We start from the raw sequence: 20,996 nt of genomic DNA on the forward strand, positions 1-20,996 counted from the left end.
AGCATAACTTTTTTTATTCTTTCTTTTTTATTTTTAGTAATCTGACCTGTTTTCCTTTATATTTTCTTCATGTGCTTAAGGTCAATAGAGATGTCATGAGGTGGTCAAGCTAACCTTACTATTATTTCTGTTCTACTCATAATTGGGATAAATGCACCCTTGTGCATCTGGTTTCTGCAAACTCACTTTCTGCAGCAGGTTTGTGCGTTATTAGATCAACAATAGGTGTTTCAGTGAATCAGCAAAGACTGAGAAAACAGCATGTTGTAGAAGAATCCTTACCAAGCTCTAATTGTGGAAAGGAGAACTTGAAGATCTTGGAAAAGCCTGGTGGGTCCCCCTTCTTTCCAAAAAAAGTAATAATTTCTTCCACAGCAGAATGGCATGCACACACTGTCTCCAGCTTTACCGACCAGGTGTTGCTGCCCCTCTGTCTATATGGAAGTCACTTTGGCTCAGCCAGTAGAGAGATCTGCCTGGTCTTTTCATACTTATTTGTGGAATTTTGCTTTTATTTTCAATTAAGCAGGCTCAACAGTTTGGGCTGTGCCGGTGCGGTTGTGGTGCCGTCCTGTGGAGAAGGGCAGCTCCGTAACAGCCAGGAAGGGGAGAGCGTCGTGCTACAGGCAGCGTATGTGAAATTACATCTGTAGTACAAGACAGTGCTCAGGGTATGTTCACTCATTTTTCTAAATACATTAACAACATCCCCTTAACCAACTAGTCTACTGAGATCTCCATAGGATCATCTAGGTTGGAAGGGACCTTTAAGATCATCAAGTCCAACCACCAACCTAACTGCCAAAACCACCACCAAACCATGTCCGTAAGTGCCACATCTACCCATCCTTTAAATAGCTCCAGGGATGTGATTCCACCACTTCCCTGGGCAGCCTGTTCCAATGCTTCACAACCCTTTTGGTGAAGAAATTTTTCCTAATATCCAATCTAAACCTCCCCTGGCACGACTTGAGGCCATTTCCTCTCATCCTATCACCTGTTACTTGGGAGAAGAGACTGACCCCTACCTCCTTTGGGGCAGTTGTTAGCCTTTCTGACAGAAACAGTTACGTATTTGCAGCACAACTGCTTCACAAAGCAGTTGCCCCCCGGAACCAGACGTGGCCTGCACTGCTCAGGGCTCTGTGTTGCGCCTGAACAGGGTCCGCGCTCGACGTCTCGCACTTACCCCACCGTCAGAGAAGCCCCTGTCACGTTTGGCCTTTCATGCCACGCCATCAAGATGTGGCCAGCTGTAATTTCGTGGCCGACTAATACCTGCTGCGACGGCACTTGGAAAACTAGTCTACCAAGTTAATGCCGCTGGTTGAATCAGGTGGGCAAACAGTCATGGCCCCGCCAGCAGCGCTGAGGGGAGAACCATGGCCGGCCCTCGCCTCCCTCGAGGGGAGCCGAGCGGGCGGGGACGGCAGGGACGACGGCGGGCGGCTGCCCGGAGGAGGAGGAAGGGGAGCAGCCGGGCGAAAGCTGAGGCAACAGGCGGGAGGAAGAGCAATGGAGAGGCGAGCGCGGGCCGCCGCGGAAGCCGCGGCGGAGGGGAACGAAGGCAGGGGCGGGAAGCGGCCGCGGCCGGGGCGGAGGGAGGGAGGAGCGGGCGGCCGGGCGCCGCCAATCCGGCGGGCTCGTCCATTTTTCGGTGTGAGTCAGGCACGTCGGTGGGGTGATGCTGCGGCGCTGGGAAGGCGGCGGCAGCAGCAGCCGGGAGCGCCCCGCCCGCTCGGGCCCGTTCCCTCCGCCGTGCCGGCGCCGCCGCTGAGGGGAGCGCTGCTTCCTCCTTCCCCTACCCGGCCAAGGCCGGCCCCGTGGCTGGGGGCGCCGGGCCTGCCTCCTCCCGGCCACGCCGCGCTCCCCTCACGGAGCCGACGGAAGGAGCGGGCCCGCGGCCGCCCGGCGGGAAGGTAGGGCGGGTGGTGAAAGGCGGCCCGGCGGAGGGGGGGGCGGTCGTTGCGCCGTCCTGTGGCGAAGGGCAGCCCCGGAGCGGCCAGGAAGGGGAGAGCGCCAGGGGCGGGCGGAGAGCCGGGGAAGGGGAGGGGTCCTGAGGCGAGGGGCTTTGGCCGCAGCTCACGGGATCCATTCATCTGTGGCTCCTCCCTTCTCGCAGGCTGCGGCGTCTTACGGCTCCTGTCCGGGCATCGAAAGGAAAAGCCGAAAATCAGCCTTGCCCCAAGCCGAGCTGCTTGCTTCTCCTGAAGCTTGGGAAGAAAGGGGACTACAGAGGGGCCGCCCTTGCGTTTCATGTTTCGTCAGCCCGACAGCATTTTGGCTTGGATTCCATCTTGCTCCTACCTGTTCCTGGACAGTGACGGGGGGGAGAAGAGGCAGCATCCCAGCATGTCTCGTTACAGCCTCCATAACCTCCTGGACTGGATGTACGGGGGTGTGGACCCCAGCTTTGCTGGCAATGGAGGGCCGGAATGCGCGGCCTTTCTCTCTGGGCAGCAGCGCCTTCTGGAGAGTTTGGTCTTCCTCAGCGTGGGCGTCGTGGAGATCCTTCTGTCCCTGTGGAAGCTCAGGCAGCTGCATTTGAGGGAGCTGGAGGGTCACCTGCTGCAGCAGCCCCAGACTAAGCAGGAGAGCTTGGGCAAGAACGTGCTGCTGGTGGTGCTCTGCCTCATCTTTGGGCTGGAGGTGGGCTTCAAGTTTGCCACCAGGACTGTCATTTACCTCCTGAACCCCTGCCATGTGGTCACTATGATGCAGGTAAGGCTTGTGTACAGTCACCGTCAAGTTTGCTTTAGTTTTATATTTGCAAAGCAGTGTTTTTTCCCCCGTAGTCAGTTTGTGGACCAAAACTGCCTTGTAAAAGTGGTGTAAAAGTTTTAAAACTGCTCGGTTTTTAATCAACTGAATTGAAATCTATGAAGAAAACAAATCAAATGAAAAGATGAAATCGTAGCTATGACTAATGTCCAAATCTGTGGTTGAAAGTGCCGAAAAATAAGGCTGTCCAACCACTTGCTTTCACCCGAGCCTTGTTTCAAGAATAGAAAATGCTGTTTCCACTGACAGCAGTGGTAAAATTTGCACCAAATTTAATGAAAACAAGATTATTACTAAAGCAGCTATGTAATTTACATACAACTTTTTTAAGCAAGTGACTTTTAGGTATGTGAATGTATTTTGCAAAGGTGTTGAAGAAACAAATTAGTCTTTACTTTGTGCAGACAATGTTAGTTTACCTTTCTAATTTTCAAAGATGAATAGTAAGGAAAAAAAGCGTTACCCGTGTCTCATACATGGGATGAACAAACCGATCAGGCTTAATACCTGTGTATCAACTATGTGCTTTAATGACTTGTGGCTTGGTTATTGATGCATGGTAATGTCCAATTTGTGTAGCTTCCAAGAGAATGGAAACATTCATAAACAGTTACTGAACTGCGATATCTAAAGCTTACAAGTTTACTGTTTATCAGTAGTCCTGTGCATGTACTTAACTGCCAGTTTCACTGAGCTTGGTAAGGAGTATGGGAGATGTCAAAAACTATTATTTTGTTTGATTTTGCTTATATTGTACCTCGGCCCTGGACAACTTAGAAAATTTAAGCTCAAGAATTAAGAGAAGAATGTCAAAAAGGCTTTCATAAAAGCTGCCATGGTAACAACATCTAAGATCTGTAACAGATGAAAGGCAGACCAATACGATTCTTAGCGTCCCTTTGTAGGATGCTGAGTGATCTGGGCTGTATCAGATCAAGCCAGTTGTTGGTTTCACTCTTGGAGAGCATTTCCTAACAGGAATGGAAACATCTTTTCTGGCTGTACCAGAGGTTTGAGGGAGATGGGTACTATTTCAAGAGGGGAAACGCATGCTTTTACAGCAATTAACTTAGAGTTCCAGAGCTTAATTAGTAGGTTATGTAAATTCCTAAGCAGTGATCTGGTCTAATGGGAGGTGTCCCTGCCCATGGCAGGGGGTTGGAACACGATGATCTTTAAGGTCCCTTCCAACCCAAACCGTTCTATGATTGTATGATGCAACATTATCTCAGTATTTTACATTTTAGGACACTTGCTTCCCATGAAGTGGTAACAATTGCTGTGCGATCAGTCAGTCAGTATTGGTAATGAAGGGGAAAGGAGAAGGTATGCAAGAGCTCTAGAAGTAATTAAAATAAAATAATAAAGCCACATTCCATTTCTTGGCAATAGTCAATGTTTACTGGAAAATTTTCCTATTAATTCTCTGGGAAGAAAGTGAGGATGTGTTGCCATTATGATTTGAAGGTTTAATTGTCTCGATACGGTATTATAATATGATGTTGTTGTAAGTATTCAGTAAAAGCTAATGCTTATACATAAATGGAGGAGCTAGTATTGTTTACCTCATTCATTAACACTCTCCCCCAGGAAGACAGAGACTTAGCCTCTGTAGTCAGGCATGGACAGTTCTTTAATCTCTTTCAGACCACCAATTGTGAAGCTTTTTTAAAATAATCCTATGCTAATTACTCATTAAAAATGGTGTTCCAGCATTTTTGAAATTGAGAAAGTGGGTATGTCAGCAAAATTCAGAAGTCATCATGCCTCTTCATCCTCAAACAGATGTATTAGAAATAGGCCTGGGCTTAATGTAGAGAATGAAAATAGCTGCAAAACCAATAGATTTCAGCTGAGAAAACAGGTGAGATACAAAGATAGTTGATGACCTCCATCAACAGAAAAGTAATACATAGAAGTTGTAATCTTGCAAGCATTGTTTTTTCTGGCCTGAATTTGCTGAGGGCAACAGGTTGGCAAGATTAAATATATGAAAATACCATTTATCCTTCACTTCTGTTCTTACAGTAATTCGTACATCATCCTGCTGCTGTGCCTAAACATTAGGATGAACAAAGCAGGAGGTGAAGAGATGAAACGTGCTACAGCAATTAAAGTGACTTCGAAGGGAAGCCAACAGTAGCTGTTGCCCAATTTCTGTTTTCCTTTTCTTCAGTTGAGACTGTTTCACCTCAGAGCAACAAGGGCTCTGGGCTCTGAGCCAAAAATATTTGGAACTGGAAATTATCCTTCAGATTTTCTCTGCATAAAAGCAAAAGTCCTGCTTTTAAAAGACCTATGACTGAAATGAAATCACAAAATAAAATGGGAATTACATCTGTAGTGCGTTCGGGCAGACAGAACTGCGTAACGCAGTGGATACTGACTTCTACAAATGAGTCTGTTTTGATCAGGTGTCTTAATTTCTGCCTGTCACGCCAACCTGTGTTCAAATCAAATCTTTTTCGTAAGTGGGAAGAAGTAGTTTAGATGTGTCATGCCAAGGATGAAGTGTCGATCAAATGAACATATTTAACTGCCTAAACGGTCCTTATGGTTAATCAGATTCGGAGAATTTGTTGCTGTCCTGAATTCTCTAGAAACAGTACTTCTCATTTCCAGCCCTGGTCTTAGGTTTGGCTTCTGGGGGAAGAAGGGCAGTATTATTTCTTCACTAGTGATGTACGTGCAGCACCATTGAAAGACAAATACTTCAATTATTTTAAATTTATATATATAAAAAAACAAAGGTGAAATGGAAACTTCTGTGTCTTCTTTGACAGCATTCGGATGGGGATGGTTTTGTGCAGTACAATATTTAGTTAGTGTGTGGTGCAGTGGGGGGTGGGAGTCTATGAAGGAATTCATCCTGAGCTCTTTATATAGAGGGTGGTCTTATTGAAAATTATTTGAATACATCTATTAAAAAGAGAGTAGATTTTGTGGTTTTTTTCTAGGACTGAGGATACGACTGGACCGATGGTAATGCGGTACACTTGGCATGAAAGGGTAACCTAAAAGGGAAACATTAAGTCCACTAGGGTGTTGCAAACCTATTCTCCTTTGCATAGCAGGAAAAAATTCAGCATATGGTTAGGGGACCAAGTATTATATTTTCAAGACATTAATCCTTTTCAGTATTTTAGAACCCATAATTATGATATTGACATTGAAGACGTGAAGGAAATCTTTTAAGTTTCTGGTTCGGCAGCGTAAGAGAGAGGATTCACCCAATAGTCAATTACAGCACTTTTTACTTCTTTAAAAGTTTTGTAAAGGAACTTTTAGCAGCATCCAGAGCATGGTTGTTGAGAAGTGTATACGTAAGTGTTGTCTCCCTGTGTACAAGCATCACAATACTTACAGCATTGCTTTGGTGAGGTGAAAGGAAAATTTCATGCCTTGCAATGTCAAAACCAATTTGTTTATCTATTCCATATTCTTTAAAGTATATGTTTTTAAACTTTTCAATCAAAACACTTGTGTTCACGTAGCAGTTCTTCACTTCCTATTCAGTGAAGGAGCAGTTAGAATTTCCATCAAACACACTCTGTTCTTCATGATTTGTTCCTGTACCTCCAGTTTGTAATTTCTGACACACATATTTTGCAATCTGGTATTCACCATCAATGTAACTTAATGAAAATTCATAAACACAGATGTCTCTTGATGTCCTGTAAGACGTCAAGCTGGAGTTAACAGGCAACTAAGATTAAATGTAGACAAATATAAACCAGGACCCAGAGATAAAATTAGTCTGAATTGCAGAAGAGAAATTTGGGGATTAACTTTGTGATACTTCCTCTTAAGGCTGATTGCTAGAGAGGAAATTCATCATAGTGTGTGGTGAAAAAGGGCAGATGAAGAACCAATAAAGCACTCCAAGCACCAGTATTTCATGGTGGCAAGCCTTATTTTTTGCAAAAGAGTACGTTTTACTGCCAGAAGGATGACAGCAGCTCCAGGGGCATAGATATGAAGTGACGGGTCATCAGTTCCTTTACACTGGGTCTGGGGTGCTCCAGAGCTATTAGTTTGGCTTTCAAAAAAACCATGGCTTGCTTGATTAGTTTAATCTGCCCCTGGTTCCAATAACTGTCCATTTTTTCTTAATTGTTACAATTTATTTTTAAGCAATGATCTTGTTGTGTTTAAACACAACGTCAACTGAAATTTAGAGGCTTTAACTGATACTGTAATTAATGTCATAGTTACTTATTGAGCTGAGGAAAAGCTTTTCTGTGATAATTTTAATACTGTATATAGTTTGTTTCAACATTGTGCTTGTTTTTAAGTAAATCCCGGCATATAGTAGAGAAATTGAGAAATAGTAGTATGAGGCAAGGCAAGGATTCTTAGTCAGAAGTAGTAGCCATTTTTAATTTAGTATAAAAAGAATAGCAAATGTGTCTTAAGGCTGTGAATCAGAGTTTTCTTTGTTTGAAGAGATTACAGTTCAACCACTTTAACTTAGAGAAGCTTTGGCCAGTACATGCTTTATCTTGAGCTGAAAATGTGCGTGCTTTAGTCAAGGCGATAGGGATCATGGTAATATGCCATGCTACCAATGAACGTTCTGGTTGAGGAATTGGAGTTTAGAGCTCTGGGTGAAGCCTTTGTTTTGGAGTTGCTAGAATCTGGAAATACCTGCTGTGTTTGAGGACAGAATGTGTACTTTGGTAATTCTATCTTTTATTCTGTGTATTCTTAGGAGAGAAGAATATAAAAAGTAGGGAATTGACAAGAAGTAATCTTACTCTCTAAAAAGAAGTAGGAATTGCATGATTGGAAATTCTAGATGAAAAAGGTTTACTTTCTCTTGCCCCAGGTATTTACATTGAGGGTTATTATCTAAAGGCCATTAGATGAATAATTAGGAAATCAGATATTGTTTTGGTGAGATCATCATAGATTTAAAGCAAATATCGATCAAAGTGTAACATATGTAGTTCAAGCAACATATTGTGGAGAGACAGGCCTTTTTTTAATTTCTTTTTTCCTCTTCTGTTTCTTTTTCTTCTTTTTTTTTTTTTTTTTTGAGAATGCAGCTGTTAATTGTTTCAGTGTACTGTCCGGTGTTGTAATGTATCACTGTTGGCTTTAATATATTTTTAGGGTGGATTTTTTAAGGTATTTAGCAGTTTCACACACCTTGCCATGTAGCAGCTTAAACTGATGTTTCAGGACTAGCTGCCTGAGGCTGTTAGGAACTTCAGGAGAGTGGTGGACTACGTCAAATAGCAGCAGTAACCCTACTGGACACCGTATAAATTCCAGGGATTGGGATGACTTTCATCTGATGATTTCCATTCTAAAACCCCTCCTTTGTTGTCTCCCTTGTGCTGCTGTAAATGTTTACACTCCTGGTCACAGATGATGAGTTTTACTGCAGTGGTTGTACATCAGCCACATTCACTGTAGCAATTTGAACTGTGTTGGTGTTCACCAAGAACGAGTTCTGTAGGATGAATTTGAAACCCATGAAGAGTGTAATGGGACTCATGTTTCTCATGACACTTCCTCAGGGCTTTAGGTAGCTGTGATAAGGTTTTACATTTATTCAGATTGCCAAGTAATTAGTGTCAAGTGAATTTAGTTGTTTATATTTAATACTTGGTAGTTAGTGAAATGCCAACTTAAATTATCAGGAATATGATGATGTATGGCTTAGCTTTTTATGGATTGTGTTACTGTTTCTGTTTCTTTGGCAAAAATTATCTGTAATAATAAAGCTATTAGATATTTGTTATCCCGCCTATTTTGTAAAATTCTACAAATTGAGGAATTGTGAACTGTGACAAGAAGGTATTGGTGACTTGAGGCAGAGTAGAGCAGGACTTTTCTAGGATGGTTTTGCATCCATAGGAAACTGACATGAAACATCATGCTTAGGGAAAAAGTAACAAAAGTGAATGTACATGACTAGGCAGATGAGAATCTTACTGTGAACTCATGCAAGCTTCCATGCTGTCACTGACAGATGTAAATGCAAGTTAATCTAAATTCAGTGCAAATTTAATTTTCTTAAGCAACTGGACTTTTGAATATATATATTTTTTTTAATTCAGCCTTTTTTGTTCTTTTACCCCCAGGTAAGTTTTTGATTGCCAGGTTTTGCTAAAGCACTCAGCTAGGAATGGGGGAGGAAGTAACCCACTACTAGTGAAGGGCTGGTGCCAACAGTGATTAGAGAAAAAGGAAGGAAAATCACCTCAGTGACACTTTTTCTCTGAAATACTAAGTCCTAAGATGTGATAACTAATGCTACTGCACACACAGAAGGACCTGAGTCTTATGTTAATAATTAATCCTAACCTACGAGAATTCTAGAGATCTTTCACCGAAGACTGTAAAAAGGGAAGAAGGCAAGTACAGGGTTGTCACGTAAACAAACTAAGCCTGTGGAAGGGAGGCTAATCTAGAATGTCCCAATGAACACATAGAATTTACAAGACATTAGATCGTAGAGGGTCGAAATTGCTCAATTTGCTACACTTCTTTCATTGCTGGGTAGAACTGGGAAAGGGGGAGGTTGAAAGCAGGGACAGGTGGCTTCTTCTCTTCCCTGAGTCTGGTTTATATAACACAGAAACTTTTACTGTAGTATTACTCAATGCTCTGCAGCAAAGTTGCTTTGAATCATGAGTATTCTGAACGCTAGATTAACAATTCCACAGGACATATTTAATTAATTTCTGAACCTGCCTGACAGCTGCAGTAAGGCAGCTGTGATTTTAATGCTAAAATATTAGATACATTCTAATTGCTGCTATTTGGCAATGAGTATGTAACATCTTTTCCTCTCTATTCTTTTTTCAGATTTGTCATTTTTGAACTTTCAAACCCCAGTTATGTGGTTTTTGTTTGTTGTTTTTTTTTTTTTAAGTTACCTTTTAGAAGGCAAACAGGTGGCTTGTAAGTGATATGGCTATTCTATGCTGAATTGATAGTTTATACAAAACCAGTTGATATCTAACGTATTTAGATGCTGAAACAAAGCTGTGTGGTAGAGTTGTTAAACCATTACTTTCTGATAAATGATAGGGTGGTTGTTTTGAACTTACTTAAAAAATTAATTTTAGAGATAATTAACAAAGTTGTCTACATCTTTTAAATTATCCAGCTGCTTGAGTGTTCCTTGCCTTACATTTTACCATTGTGTGGGAAAATTGATGGTTTTCATCTATACAGTAAAATACGCTTTACCTTACCACTGTATGTCAGCCTTTTAAATATACCTTTTAATCTCTTCTGCTCTGGAGGGTACTTTGATACACCTAAGAAAGGATGAAAACTTTTATTTCAGTGCAGATTGACTAAAGCTTGTCTCTCTCTCTTTTCTTTGCAAGCAGAAATTAAAATCTAACCTCTTGAAGTTTTCATTTTGAAATAGTATACTAAACCAATCAAGTTATGACCTGGTTAAGTGATCATGACTGGAATGTTTGAAAAGAAGAATACGTTTCCAGTCTGATGCAATGTGACACTAAATCAAACGGGCTGCTGCTTTGAAAGGTAAATGAAATCTGTGAGGCAGATGTGAGATGCAGTGGTTTTACTTGTAGCATGCTTAGCCAGAAACATCTTGTAGCATCTTCTGCCAGAAGCAACTCTACGCAGACATCTGCAAGCATTCCCATTGGTTTTTTAAGTGCTAGTTCGTGTGATGTTTAATCTGGAATAGTTAGAGTTGTGTGACTTGTTCCTTTCTTCCCCTGCTACCTTTTGAATTGTCGTCTTTTATCTTTTCAGTTTGTTTTTGATCAAACAAGATGATTTCTGTTATGCATGTTTCTGTCTCAGCAAGACTGAGACTGGTAGAAGACAAGCTGTTCACGGCAAGTTCTGAATTCACTCTCTGCCTCAGTCTACTAACTGAAAAATAGCCTCATTAAAATACTTCTGAAGGGAGCTTTTAGGTGTAATATTTTGTAGAGGTTTGGAGTGTTTTGGAATCAAAAAAACTTGTAGATCCAGCCAAGTCATAGGACCAAATGAAGTCCAGAGGGGGGTCACAAAGGTGATCTGAGGGCTGGAGCACCTCTGCTATGAAGACAGGGTGAGAGAGTTGGGGTTGTTCTGACTCTAACCATTCTATGAAAAAAAAAAATAAAAAAAATCAGTGAGCTCTCCCTACTTAGAGTGCTCATGGAGTGAGGCAATAACATTCAATGAATAGAATGCTCTCCAGGCTGAGATATTTGAAGAGGTAATTTACTTCGTAGAATCATAGAATTGCCTAGGTTGGAAGGGACCTTTCAGATTATCTAGTCCAACCGTCAATTTAACTCTGACAAAAACCATCACGAATCTAAACTATATCTCTAAGCACTATGTCTACCCATCTTTTAAATATCTCCAGGGATGGTGCCTCAACCACTTCAGAGACAGTATCGCTATTACACATTTCTGTTGCATCCTTTTTGAGCAAAAGATTGTGCATATCTTTTGAGAATAGCTCTTGAGATTTTTTTACTAGTCTTGATTTTTGAAATGACGATTATTAAAACTAGTGGTGGAATGTGGTGCGTTTACATGTCGAAGAAACTAGGAAATACTAGACAAATGAGAAAATTTGCAGCTGACAAATTATTTTATGTCAGTGGTCTCAAAGCTTTTGGAACCTGTAACGTAACATAAATACATACATCCTTGCCAGTATCTGAGAATTTTCCTAGACATAACTCATAACGCCACAGTCTCTCATTTTAAGTATTTAATCAACTGGTTTTAGGATCTCTATTTTAGGCAAGTCATGGCTCATAATGACAGGTTGGGTAAAATGCTTGCAGGCATTCTAGTATAGCAGATTTTAGCTAATATAGGTACTAGCTCACTAATATATTTGTGACTGGATGTTGAAGGTTAAGTTTCTCAATATCTGAGCATGTTGTGGTTGTAATAAGGCAGATTTAGTAAAATCTGCTCACCTCATGACCTCTTTTTTTTTTTTTTCTCCCCTTTTCTTTTTCCTCCCCCTTCAAAAAAGTAACCCATAACAAATGTACTATAGAGGCGTTGCTGGATTAAATAACCACAATTATACAGCAACACAACCCTTTTCCTTTCTTGCTGTTTTCAATCTAGCAATACAGTTAAATGGAAAATAGGAAAACACACGTTTGATGGTTTGTGTTCCTTACTTTTTTTCCACCTTTTTGTACTGATGCACTTGCCTGTTGCTGAGGTCTACATGTGCAAACTGTAAAAGAGGTTTTTTTGAATAAAATTCTTTCCATGTCAACTTAAAAAATCAAATAATGGAAACCTCTAATAAGTCCAAATTAATGTGATAATTGCAGCACATGTAATGCTTGAAGTGCAAGAAGTGAATATACTCTCGCATGTTAACTGCATAGAGATTAGATTAGATTGGATTGTATTAAAGGGAGGTCAGATTAAAGTTAGTATAGCTCTCTTTCTTTTCATGATGTCGCAGTCTTTTGTGGATTTTGGGGTGTTTGTTTCAGTATTGGATTTTTTCCCACCCTTCTGAAATTTGGGTACTTCTTCCTGTCATATTTTGGCACTGGGAAATACCTTCTTATTTTGGTTGATATTTAGCCTTTTTCCCATGCATGTGAGTTTGACTTTGACCTAGAGAGACTATTGTGATGTCAAGGAGTAATTTTTTTGAGTAAATTCTGACTTCTAAAAATGAATTTAGGAAAAAAGATCTGTGTTTTTCTCACCTACCCAGTTCCTTTTTAACAGTAACATTTCCCTTGTTTGGTTTTGCTTTCTTTTAGTGATTAAAAAGGGAGCAAAATTAACAGGGATTTGTGGAGGGCCAGTGTAATACTTTGTGATATCTACCTATTTCTATCTATCAAATACGTTTTCTGGGTAAACTAATGTAATATTATCTTCTTATTGTCTTCAGAATAGGCCTTTGGCATACAGGCTCTTCTAGCTGCTACGCTGACACAAATAAGCAATACAAGCAGATTTAAGGAAATAATGAAATCAAAAGGTATTTCTTGGGAACTCCATCAAATACTGAATGACATTTCTCTTAGAAAATTTTTAGTTACTACAGGCGGAAAAATACCATCCTTTTCCTCTGCATTTCAGTCTGTCCCAGACCTGTAGATATCGACTGGAGCTTTCTCTTCTTCTTAGTGCGTGGTCAGAAGGAGGGAATGTAGAAGGGACTGATTTGCAGCTCAGTCCTGGGTTAGTTCAGAGCAACCAGGTGTTCAGTCTCTTTAAGATCTCGTCTCGGTGAAGGAATAGTTAAGCAGTGCAATCCTGTGCATTACAGTCTCCAAATTATAACGGCCCTGCTGATCCATCACGTGTTGTGGTGTGACCTTTGTATTTGGGCTTATGCAGGGGAGTGCTGGCCATGCAGTTCCTTATGCCAGAAATATTTCCCATGGGGATGGACAATGATATTTATGGTCCTGCAGAGCAATTAGGAAGTAGATTGACAGAACTTTTTTTTCATCTGGGTCCTCAAGGTTGAAGTGAACTTCATTTTGGAGACTGAACAGTGTTACGGGTGTCTTTGCAGTTTATTGCCTGAGAACAACTGTGGAATCTTCTGGTCCTGTGCTGGTGAAAGTGTCTCAGACATCCTGACTCATAACATTGTCCCCACCTAGGACTTGTTATCTATACATTTCCTCAAGGCCACTCATGGTTTGTACCCTCTCTTTCTCTCACTCTCATTAGCCTATAGTCTTTTACAGACTGAAGAGTCTTAATGTGATAAATCAATCCATTTCTGGAAGATGTTCTACACTTTTTGGTCATTCTTGTTGACCTTTGTACCCCTTTTCTAAGTCTGCTTTTTTTTTTTTGAGGGAGAGAGAGAGGGAGGTTAAAGGGGAAGGGAATGATCAGAACTGTTCCCAGAATTCAGCCTATCAGACAATGTATATTTTATAGCTTATTTTTCCCTCCTAAAATGGTCACTTTTGTACGCTTTGGATTTCTGATTAATTCTTTTGTCCTTTTTGTTTTTAACATGAAAATGTAACAGGTAACAGATCTGACAGAATAAGGAGGGACATTGAAGTTGTTTCTTAGTGTTTCTTCTAAATTGGAAAACTGAGTTATTCTGCCCTGAATGAGGAGAAGCCGACTTCAGTGTGCCTTAGAGTACATGCTGCCCTGTTCACGCTGGAGCTCTGCAATGTGCGGGCACAGGAGTGCCTAAAACCTTGGGAGTTCCAGCAGGAAAACAGAGGCTGGGAACTCTTTGCAGCCATGCTGCTAATTTAATATGACATTGTTTGGTTTATAAAACATAGCTGTTTCCTCCTGCAAGGCAAAGGATTTTAGTTGCAGTATGCCAGTGAAATGTAATATGCTTATGGGATAAGTATGCGAACACTTGTGGAAGAGCTTGAGAGCTTGTCTGCTGGGAACTAGGTATTTCAAAGCTGCTAATTACTCTAAGCTGAATGTTGATACTTTTTTATAGTGTTTGAATCTACTCAGTGATACAGTTCTTTGGAAATCAGATACAAGGGTGTCTTGTAAAACATCCCTTTTAAGAAGTCGAGGTTTATTTGTCAGGGAAAGTATATACATGTTTAGAGAGAAAGTGCTTGATGTTAAACTGCTAAGCATTTGGTGATCTCTTCATTATACTGAAGTTTTAACATAAACATTCTAGTTATGATTTCTCTGCTGTCATAAAAACATGGAAGACAGGCTTATTTTCTGAAACATCCCTCATAACAGAGGGACTTGCATGCTTAAAAAGAATAAATATTTATTTATCCCTCATTAGTTCCTGAAACTGTCTTTTCTTGCAGTAGAGTTGATGTAAAAATAAACGGCTGTGAATCTTGTTCTCTTCTTTGCCCATCTCCATGGTAGTGAAGTATTTTAGATTGTTATGTCCATCTCAGTCTTTGTAACAATGCCATACTTTTTTAATATTAGCTATTTTTTATCCTCAGTGGTGAGATTCAGACAGCGTACTTGTACTTTTTCCTCTATCGTGTGGTAGTTGGAGCACTCTGCAGCGTGTCAGAAAAAGAAATGACTGGTGTGATTAAGAGTGATTAAGACATATTTGTAGCTTGATTATTTTGTGCATATAGAGAAAAAGGTCAGTCTGTTGTCCTTTTTTTTTTTTTTTAAGATGTAGGAAATAAAAAGGAAAAAAAAAATCTGTATTGGAAGGACAGAATTTTTTCCGTGAAGGTGTGAACTATCCTTCAAAAGTAACATGTACCTTCTGTCAGATTTCCAAATTTAGGGAAATCATAAAATAATCTGAATTTAAAACTCTGGATGAACTAGTGAGATTCTAAATATCATATCTCCTTCTGCTAACATACAACAGAGAGTGTTTAAAAAGTTTGACTAATGAATGCAAGTAGCATGGGAAAAAGTAGTTACTATAAGAGACCTGTAGAAGATATTTATGGTCTCCAAAGAAGAGAAAATATAGTCCAGAATTCAAGGAACTTTAGCGTAGTTTGTAAATAAAGTATATTGCAAAAATCTGCAATGATGGAACAGTGAAGTATAATAAGTGTTAGACACTTTTCCCAGAAGCCATATGGGTCTTATGTGCAAGGTGATATAGACCGCTCCGAAGATTTCTCTGACGTATGCTTTTTTCTTCTTTTCTTTTTTTTCTCAGCACAAAAAAGCATCCATTACTGGATTGTCGTCATGTATCTGTTATGTTCTTTTCCTCTTTAAGCGGCCTCGATAAGTTGAAATTACTGTCTTTTTAAATACAAGAGTTCAGAGAAGCTCTGATTGGATTTTAACAGTATTCACTAAGAAATGTCTTGGGGTACATTCAGTTAAATTTATTATTGCTGTGCCTTTATTAGAGTTCTGTGTGACTTAGGAAAAACAATTTGTGTGTGTGCAGATGTATTCTCCAAATGTTCTCACTTAAGTGACTTAATGATAATTTGTTTCATAGGTTGGCAGTGAAATAATCTATTGTGAATTTATTTTAGCAACAGTAAAAAGTGTGTTCCGTTTTTTTTCTCGTATACTTGTTGTCAGCCAAAGCCTCCTCTTTGCAGTAGTGAGCAATATAAAAAAAAAACAAAAACAAAAAACCACCAGGATTTTTAACACTGAACACTTATATAGTAATCTCTTTGTATCTAGAGCAAGACTTGCTGATAGGAAGTATTTTAAGTTGCTGTGAGAGGTTTTGGACACAGATATCAAAAGATGACGGTTATCCTCTAAATTTAGATGGGGCATTGTTGCAAATCAACAATGCTTTATTACATAAAAATTTAAATCAGGTCCTATTTATGGTAGGAGTATGCCTGTAAAGAAAACCAAACGTGCTGCTCCAATTGTATTCAGTTACTTTCAGTCAGTAAGTAATTAGCTAATAATCGATGACATTTTTACAGTACTTTAAAAATACTTTATTGAGTGTGGCAATGGACATATTTAAAGATGGCTGCTAGGCTTATGCACAGAGCAGGTACTGTGGTAGCCTTATTTTGGGAAGTATCAAGAGGCTTTTATAGACAGCCGTCTTGCATGCGATCTTCAAGAACTGGGTCCTGCGCTGCTAAAGCGAAAGGAAGTGTCATCATTGGAAATGCTTGGTCTTGAGCACAGCAAGGACCGTATCATGACTGAGGGCTAAGGGAGCTGCTGTAGTAAAGTGATATCTTCTTTATGAGAGACCTTTTATAATGACAATATCAAACAGGCTAGAATTTGACTTGTTTCGTAGGCACTGGCAGAAGCCAAACCCTAGATGCTGCTCATACTGCTTAAATCCTTTTATATATAGGTAATATGGGACCTTCTAATTTGTTCAGTATTTTTACTCTTTTCTAGCTCTTCTGGTTAGAAATGATTTGTGACATACAGAACTGTGAAAGAAAGATACAGAAAATGGAATCTAAAAGAGGTCATATCATTAATTTAAATTTGTTTCTAACATTTCAGATTTTTCTTCTTGCCTGCCCTCCATGTCGGATTGCAATGATTCTCTTCAGGTAATGCCTCTTCCTTACTATATTTCTGTCTACTTGCATAATGTATTTTAGAAGTTAATCACAGCTTAAGTCATAAAATATTAAGATACATATCCAGTTGGAAAGGCATATTGGTTGGATTGAAAATTGACACCTTGAAAAGGGTCAGGGCTTAAGCCGTGGGTGTTGGGCCCCATACCCTCGGTTCTTCTGTACTGGTGGTTTTGGCCTCACGCAGCAACATGGATTAGCTCAGTAACAGATGAGAATGCAGGTGTCTTTCTACAGATTAATGTATGGGCTTGTGTAAGTTATGGCATGTGCCCTGTAGCTCTTTATTATCCTCACTAAAAATCAGTAACTGGGCTTCATTGAGGCCATGCATACAGTATGGGTCTAGTTTTAAAATTGTGGATATAAGTTAAATAGTGAAAGCAACGTCTTGCTGCCTTGGGTACTTCTCAAACCTATGCAGTCTTTTCTAAAATACTGCGTGTTGTTACCAACTGTAGGAACCACAGGAGTTTCTAAAGTGCAGGGAGCTCTAACGGACTACTGTGGTAGAGTCCAGTAAGCAGCTAAGGGGGTAACTGGTCATTGTGGGGAGGGTGACGGGGCTTCCCAGGCACAGTGGTGATCAGGAGTGGCTGTAGCTGCCACCCTGACAGTTAACCCGGCTCTTTCTTGTCTTAGTCTAGGCAGTGACTGGAAAAATGATCCTGGGGGCATACCTCGTGAATTACTTTGGAAATGCTACTGTCTTTCTGCAGCATTTTCCTGCTGTTCCTTATTTAGGCAGGGAGCAGGCTCAAAACAGAAATACAGCGTTAGCGTCTCCATCTCAGAGAGCGTGAAAAGTGTGTCTGGTGTCCAGGAAATCCTGGATTTACTATGCACTTGCGAAAGACTGGTCACAGAGGGGAGGTCACAATATATGTGGTTTTTCAGAATGAGCCTTTCTATCACCTGACAGCATATAAATTGCATTTTAAAAACTATTTTGAAATTTTGCCCTTTTACTCTCTGAAGTTACTTTTAAAGTCCTAACAGTTTATAACAGGCAGTGGTTGTAGACAGTTTATTCTTTACTTTGTGTCTTACATAAAGTAGACTGAAACAGTCCTGAAACTGTTTTTGTGTTCTTGTGATGCAACAGTTCTTCAGAAAAAGACAGCTGAAAACTACAAAATGCAGTATTTTAATACTACTTTCCTGCCTTACTCTTCACTTAGAACTTGCTGTTGCATTTTGACAATGTAATTATTTTATTTAAGGGACTTCTTCCAAATTACTGAAGCTTTACTTTGAAGCTGTACATTTATAGAGTTAGACTGGAGTAAAAACCTTTATCAAATAGGCTATTTTAATCTCTGAAAGACAAATGAACAGCAAAATTCCAACTATTTAGCAGCTTGCATCATGAATGGAATTAACACAAACAGACAGTCCAGGCTTTCTAGGAATCCAAAGCTCATTATAGCAGTCCTACTTTAGGAAATTATTTAAGTGTGTATTTAAAGAGAGATTTGTCCTGGTTATTGCATTTAACAGTATCTGGTTATTGCATTTAACAGTGGCTTTATTCAAATTCAAGCCAAAAGAATTTTCTTAAATCTCTTGCTACCTTTTATTGAAGAGATACTAGATAAAATGTGTGAAAACATCACATTTTTATTTCTATCTGTGAAAATAATACCACACCTCTTCTCTAAGGCTGCAGATGCATATGCTGAATGGGGCCCTCTTGGCACTGCTGTTTCCTGTTGTTAACACACGCCTGGTGAGTGTACTGTACTTTTCCTCCTCCTTTTTTATTTATTTCTAAAAGATTTTCTTTGGAAAGATGTTAGACCTTTGATTTGTTTGGTCTTTTAAAGTTCATTTTACTAGGCTGTAGTTTCCTGGTACAGGTCACTACAATAGAGCCAAAATACCAATTTTGGATTTTTGTGTGTTTGTAAATCAACATGGAAAGCTAACACTGCTATATTCCAAGCGTAGGAAAAAATACTTTGTCAATTCCATCCTCGCCTTTAAATGGAGGGAAAACTTCCTGGCTTTGAAAGAGGCTTTCATAGGTTAGCATTGCGGCCTATAGTCAAAATTCAGTTTCAGGCTTTTCAGAGTAGATGTAAATGTCAGATTCCTCAGGCATGTAAAATGCCAAGTGTGGTTGGTGGCAGTCACCCCGTTTCCCCCAAGATTAGGCACAGCAGGTTCCTTTTTTCCATCCAAGTTTTCAAACCTGCTATAACATTCCTGTCTCTTGTATGAAAAATTAGCCTGTTGGTGTCCCCAGTAAGATTCTTAAACCTATTGAGAATTAATGGTAAGAAAAGTTATCCTGAGTCTGAGCCATACGAAATATTTCTAAGGATTATTTTTAAGAGCTGTTATGCATGCACATGTAGGGGTTGTGTGGATGTGTATATGCATATATGTCTACGTGCTTGTTCATTTTTTGTCATTTTGACTTATTTGCAAAAATCTGTTGTTGCAGTAATTCAGATGTCTTGGTTTATGATAGACTTCACTTAACTTTATCTGCTTATGTGTTTATGGTGTCTGGATAAAGTACTTGTATCTATATCCATATAGTGAATTAATGATATTATTAACAAAATTGTTGCGGACTTCAGACTCCATTACAAATCTCATTGGTGGCTGTCCGTTTGCAAGTCTTGACTGTCTTAATAAGATTAAGTATAAAAATCTGCATCTGTAGTGAACTTTATGGATGATGTGCTATGTTGATTTGCCACACTGGTAGCTAGGCGATCTGAAAACTGACAGTTTTATTGTCGGCTGGTAAATGGTTTCTTTTTTCCCCCTTAAAGATGATAAAATTTTGCATGGAGACACCATTTGTTTACTAGAGAAAGCATAATACATCTGTAGGCTTTTACAAGTTAAAAACGATCTTCCATAAAGCGTGACACACACATGCAGAGGAGGCTGGACCGTATTTTTCAGTTTTCCGTGGATTTGGTAGTATAACCCTAGAGGTCTTTAAAGATTTATGTTGCCCTTCCTAATCTGGTAACTACATATATTCTTTCTCTGCTGTAACAGCTTATGTGCATTTTGCAATTATGTTTTATTAAAACTTGATACTGATGAAGGGGCATCAAATGAATAAAACAAGTTGTTTTTTTTTCCTGATAAGGAGAATTCTCCTATTTTGTATTTCAAACTATCTAGTTTTTAAGTAAATATGAACTTTAGCATAACAAAACAATTTTTCTGGGTAACCTTTTAAGGATAAAATGTTGAAATATTTAATAAATCATGAGCTTGTATTTTCTCTGCCATTATCATAGATTTCATTCATATTAGGGCAGTGGTGATTAAACAGGAAAAATACAGACTACTTATATAAAATTATCTCCTTAATTAGGCATAGAGGAGCCAAAGGATAATGTCCAAGAGCAAATATTTTTGGAATAAATACAACTTAAGATATTTTTGGCCTAACAGCTGCGTGCTAGGCTGCTCTCTTTTCAGTGTTTCTTCTGGCACAAGATAATGTGAGTGATGTTTTACAGCACTGCTGCTTTGACCCCGATTCTCTTGTGCCAGGCACACATTCTGCTCTGCAACTGTCATTGTAGTTCTTTGCACTGACATTGTCCTTAAGGCAGTAAATGTCTCTTAAAACTTAGCAAGTTCAAAAAGTCGCAATAATTTTGTCTGTGCTGCCTGCTCTGGTTTGTAGTATCTAAATGAAAAACTTCTGATCCAATCAAGAATTGTTGTGTCTCTATGCCTCAATTTTTTAATTTCGGTTTTATGATATCTTAAGACCTATATTTTAGTGTGTACAAAAACTTTGTATACTTTGTTACATCTGTAAACAGTTGTAATATATACTGTGTGGCACAAAGAGCATGAAAATTTGGTGAATTTAGGAGTGAGGAGGGAGCTGTGGTCTGGGGCAGAGAGCTGTGAGCTCAGGGGGAGCTGAAGGCAGGAGGCTGTTGTGTCGCATCGCTGAGAGATTGTGCCAAACCGATGTATTGCCATAAGCACCAAAATGCCTTGCTGTTACCTTTCATTGTGTAAAATGTGTTTTGTCCGTATGAGTTGTTTGATATACAGAAGGATGTCGTCTAGTTGTAGGTAGTTTTCATTGTCCTCAGACGACATTCTCCTAAACCTCTCTCTTCCATGTGGATTGCCTGTTAGTTATCTTACAGCAGGTTATAACTAGTTACAGCAATTACTACTAGCTGTAGTCTCTTTTTGGAGAAGTCTGCTAATTTAACAAGTTCAGCAGTAGGGATG

The 20,996-nt window shown here is 39.6% G+C and overlaps 1 protein-coding gene across 2 annotated transcripts in view; it reads left to right on the plus strand.

Moving 5' to 3' along the window:
- The first annotated feature begins 1,203 nt into the window (after positions 1-1,203).
- TMEM164 (transmembrane protein 164) overlaps positions 1,204-20,996 on the plus strand; it is a 60,246-nt gene continuing 40,453 nt past the window's right edge. For both annotated transcript variants that reach the window (XM_063346594.1, XM_063346595.1), the window contains exons 1-4: positions 1,204-1,919; positions 2,123-2,721; positions 16,684-16,733; positions 18,426-18,492. In XM_063346594.1, the coding sequence (XP_063202664.1) occupies positions 2,257-2,721; positions 16,684-16,733; positions 18,426-18,492 (582 nt within the window). In that variant the 5' untranslated portion in view covers positions 1,204-1,919; positions 2,123-2,256. The remainder of the gene's footprint in view (positions 1,920-2,122; positions 2,722-16,683; positions 16,734-18,425; positions 18,493-20,996) is intronic.

This window comes from Chroicocephalus ridibundus, chromosome 9, assembly GCF_963924245.1.
Source record: "Chroicocephalus ridibundus chromosome 9, bChrRid1.1, whole genome shotgun sequence".
Classification (NCBI taxonomy): Eukaryota; Metazoa; Chordata; class Aves; order Charadriiformes; family Laridae; genus Chroicocephalus; species Chroicocephalus ridibundus.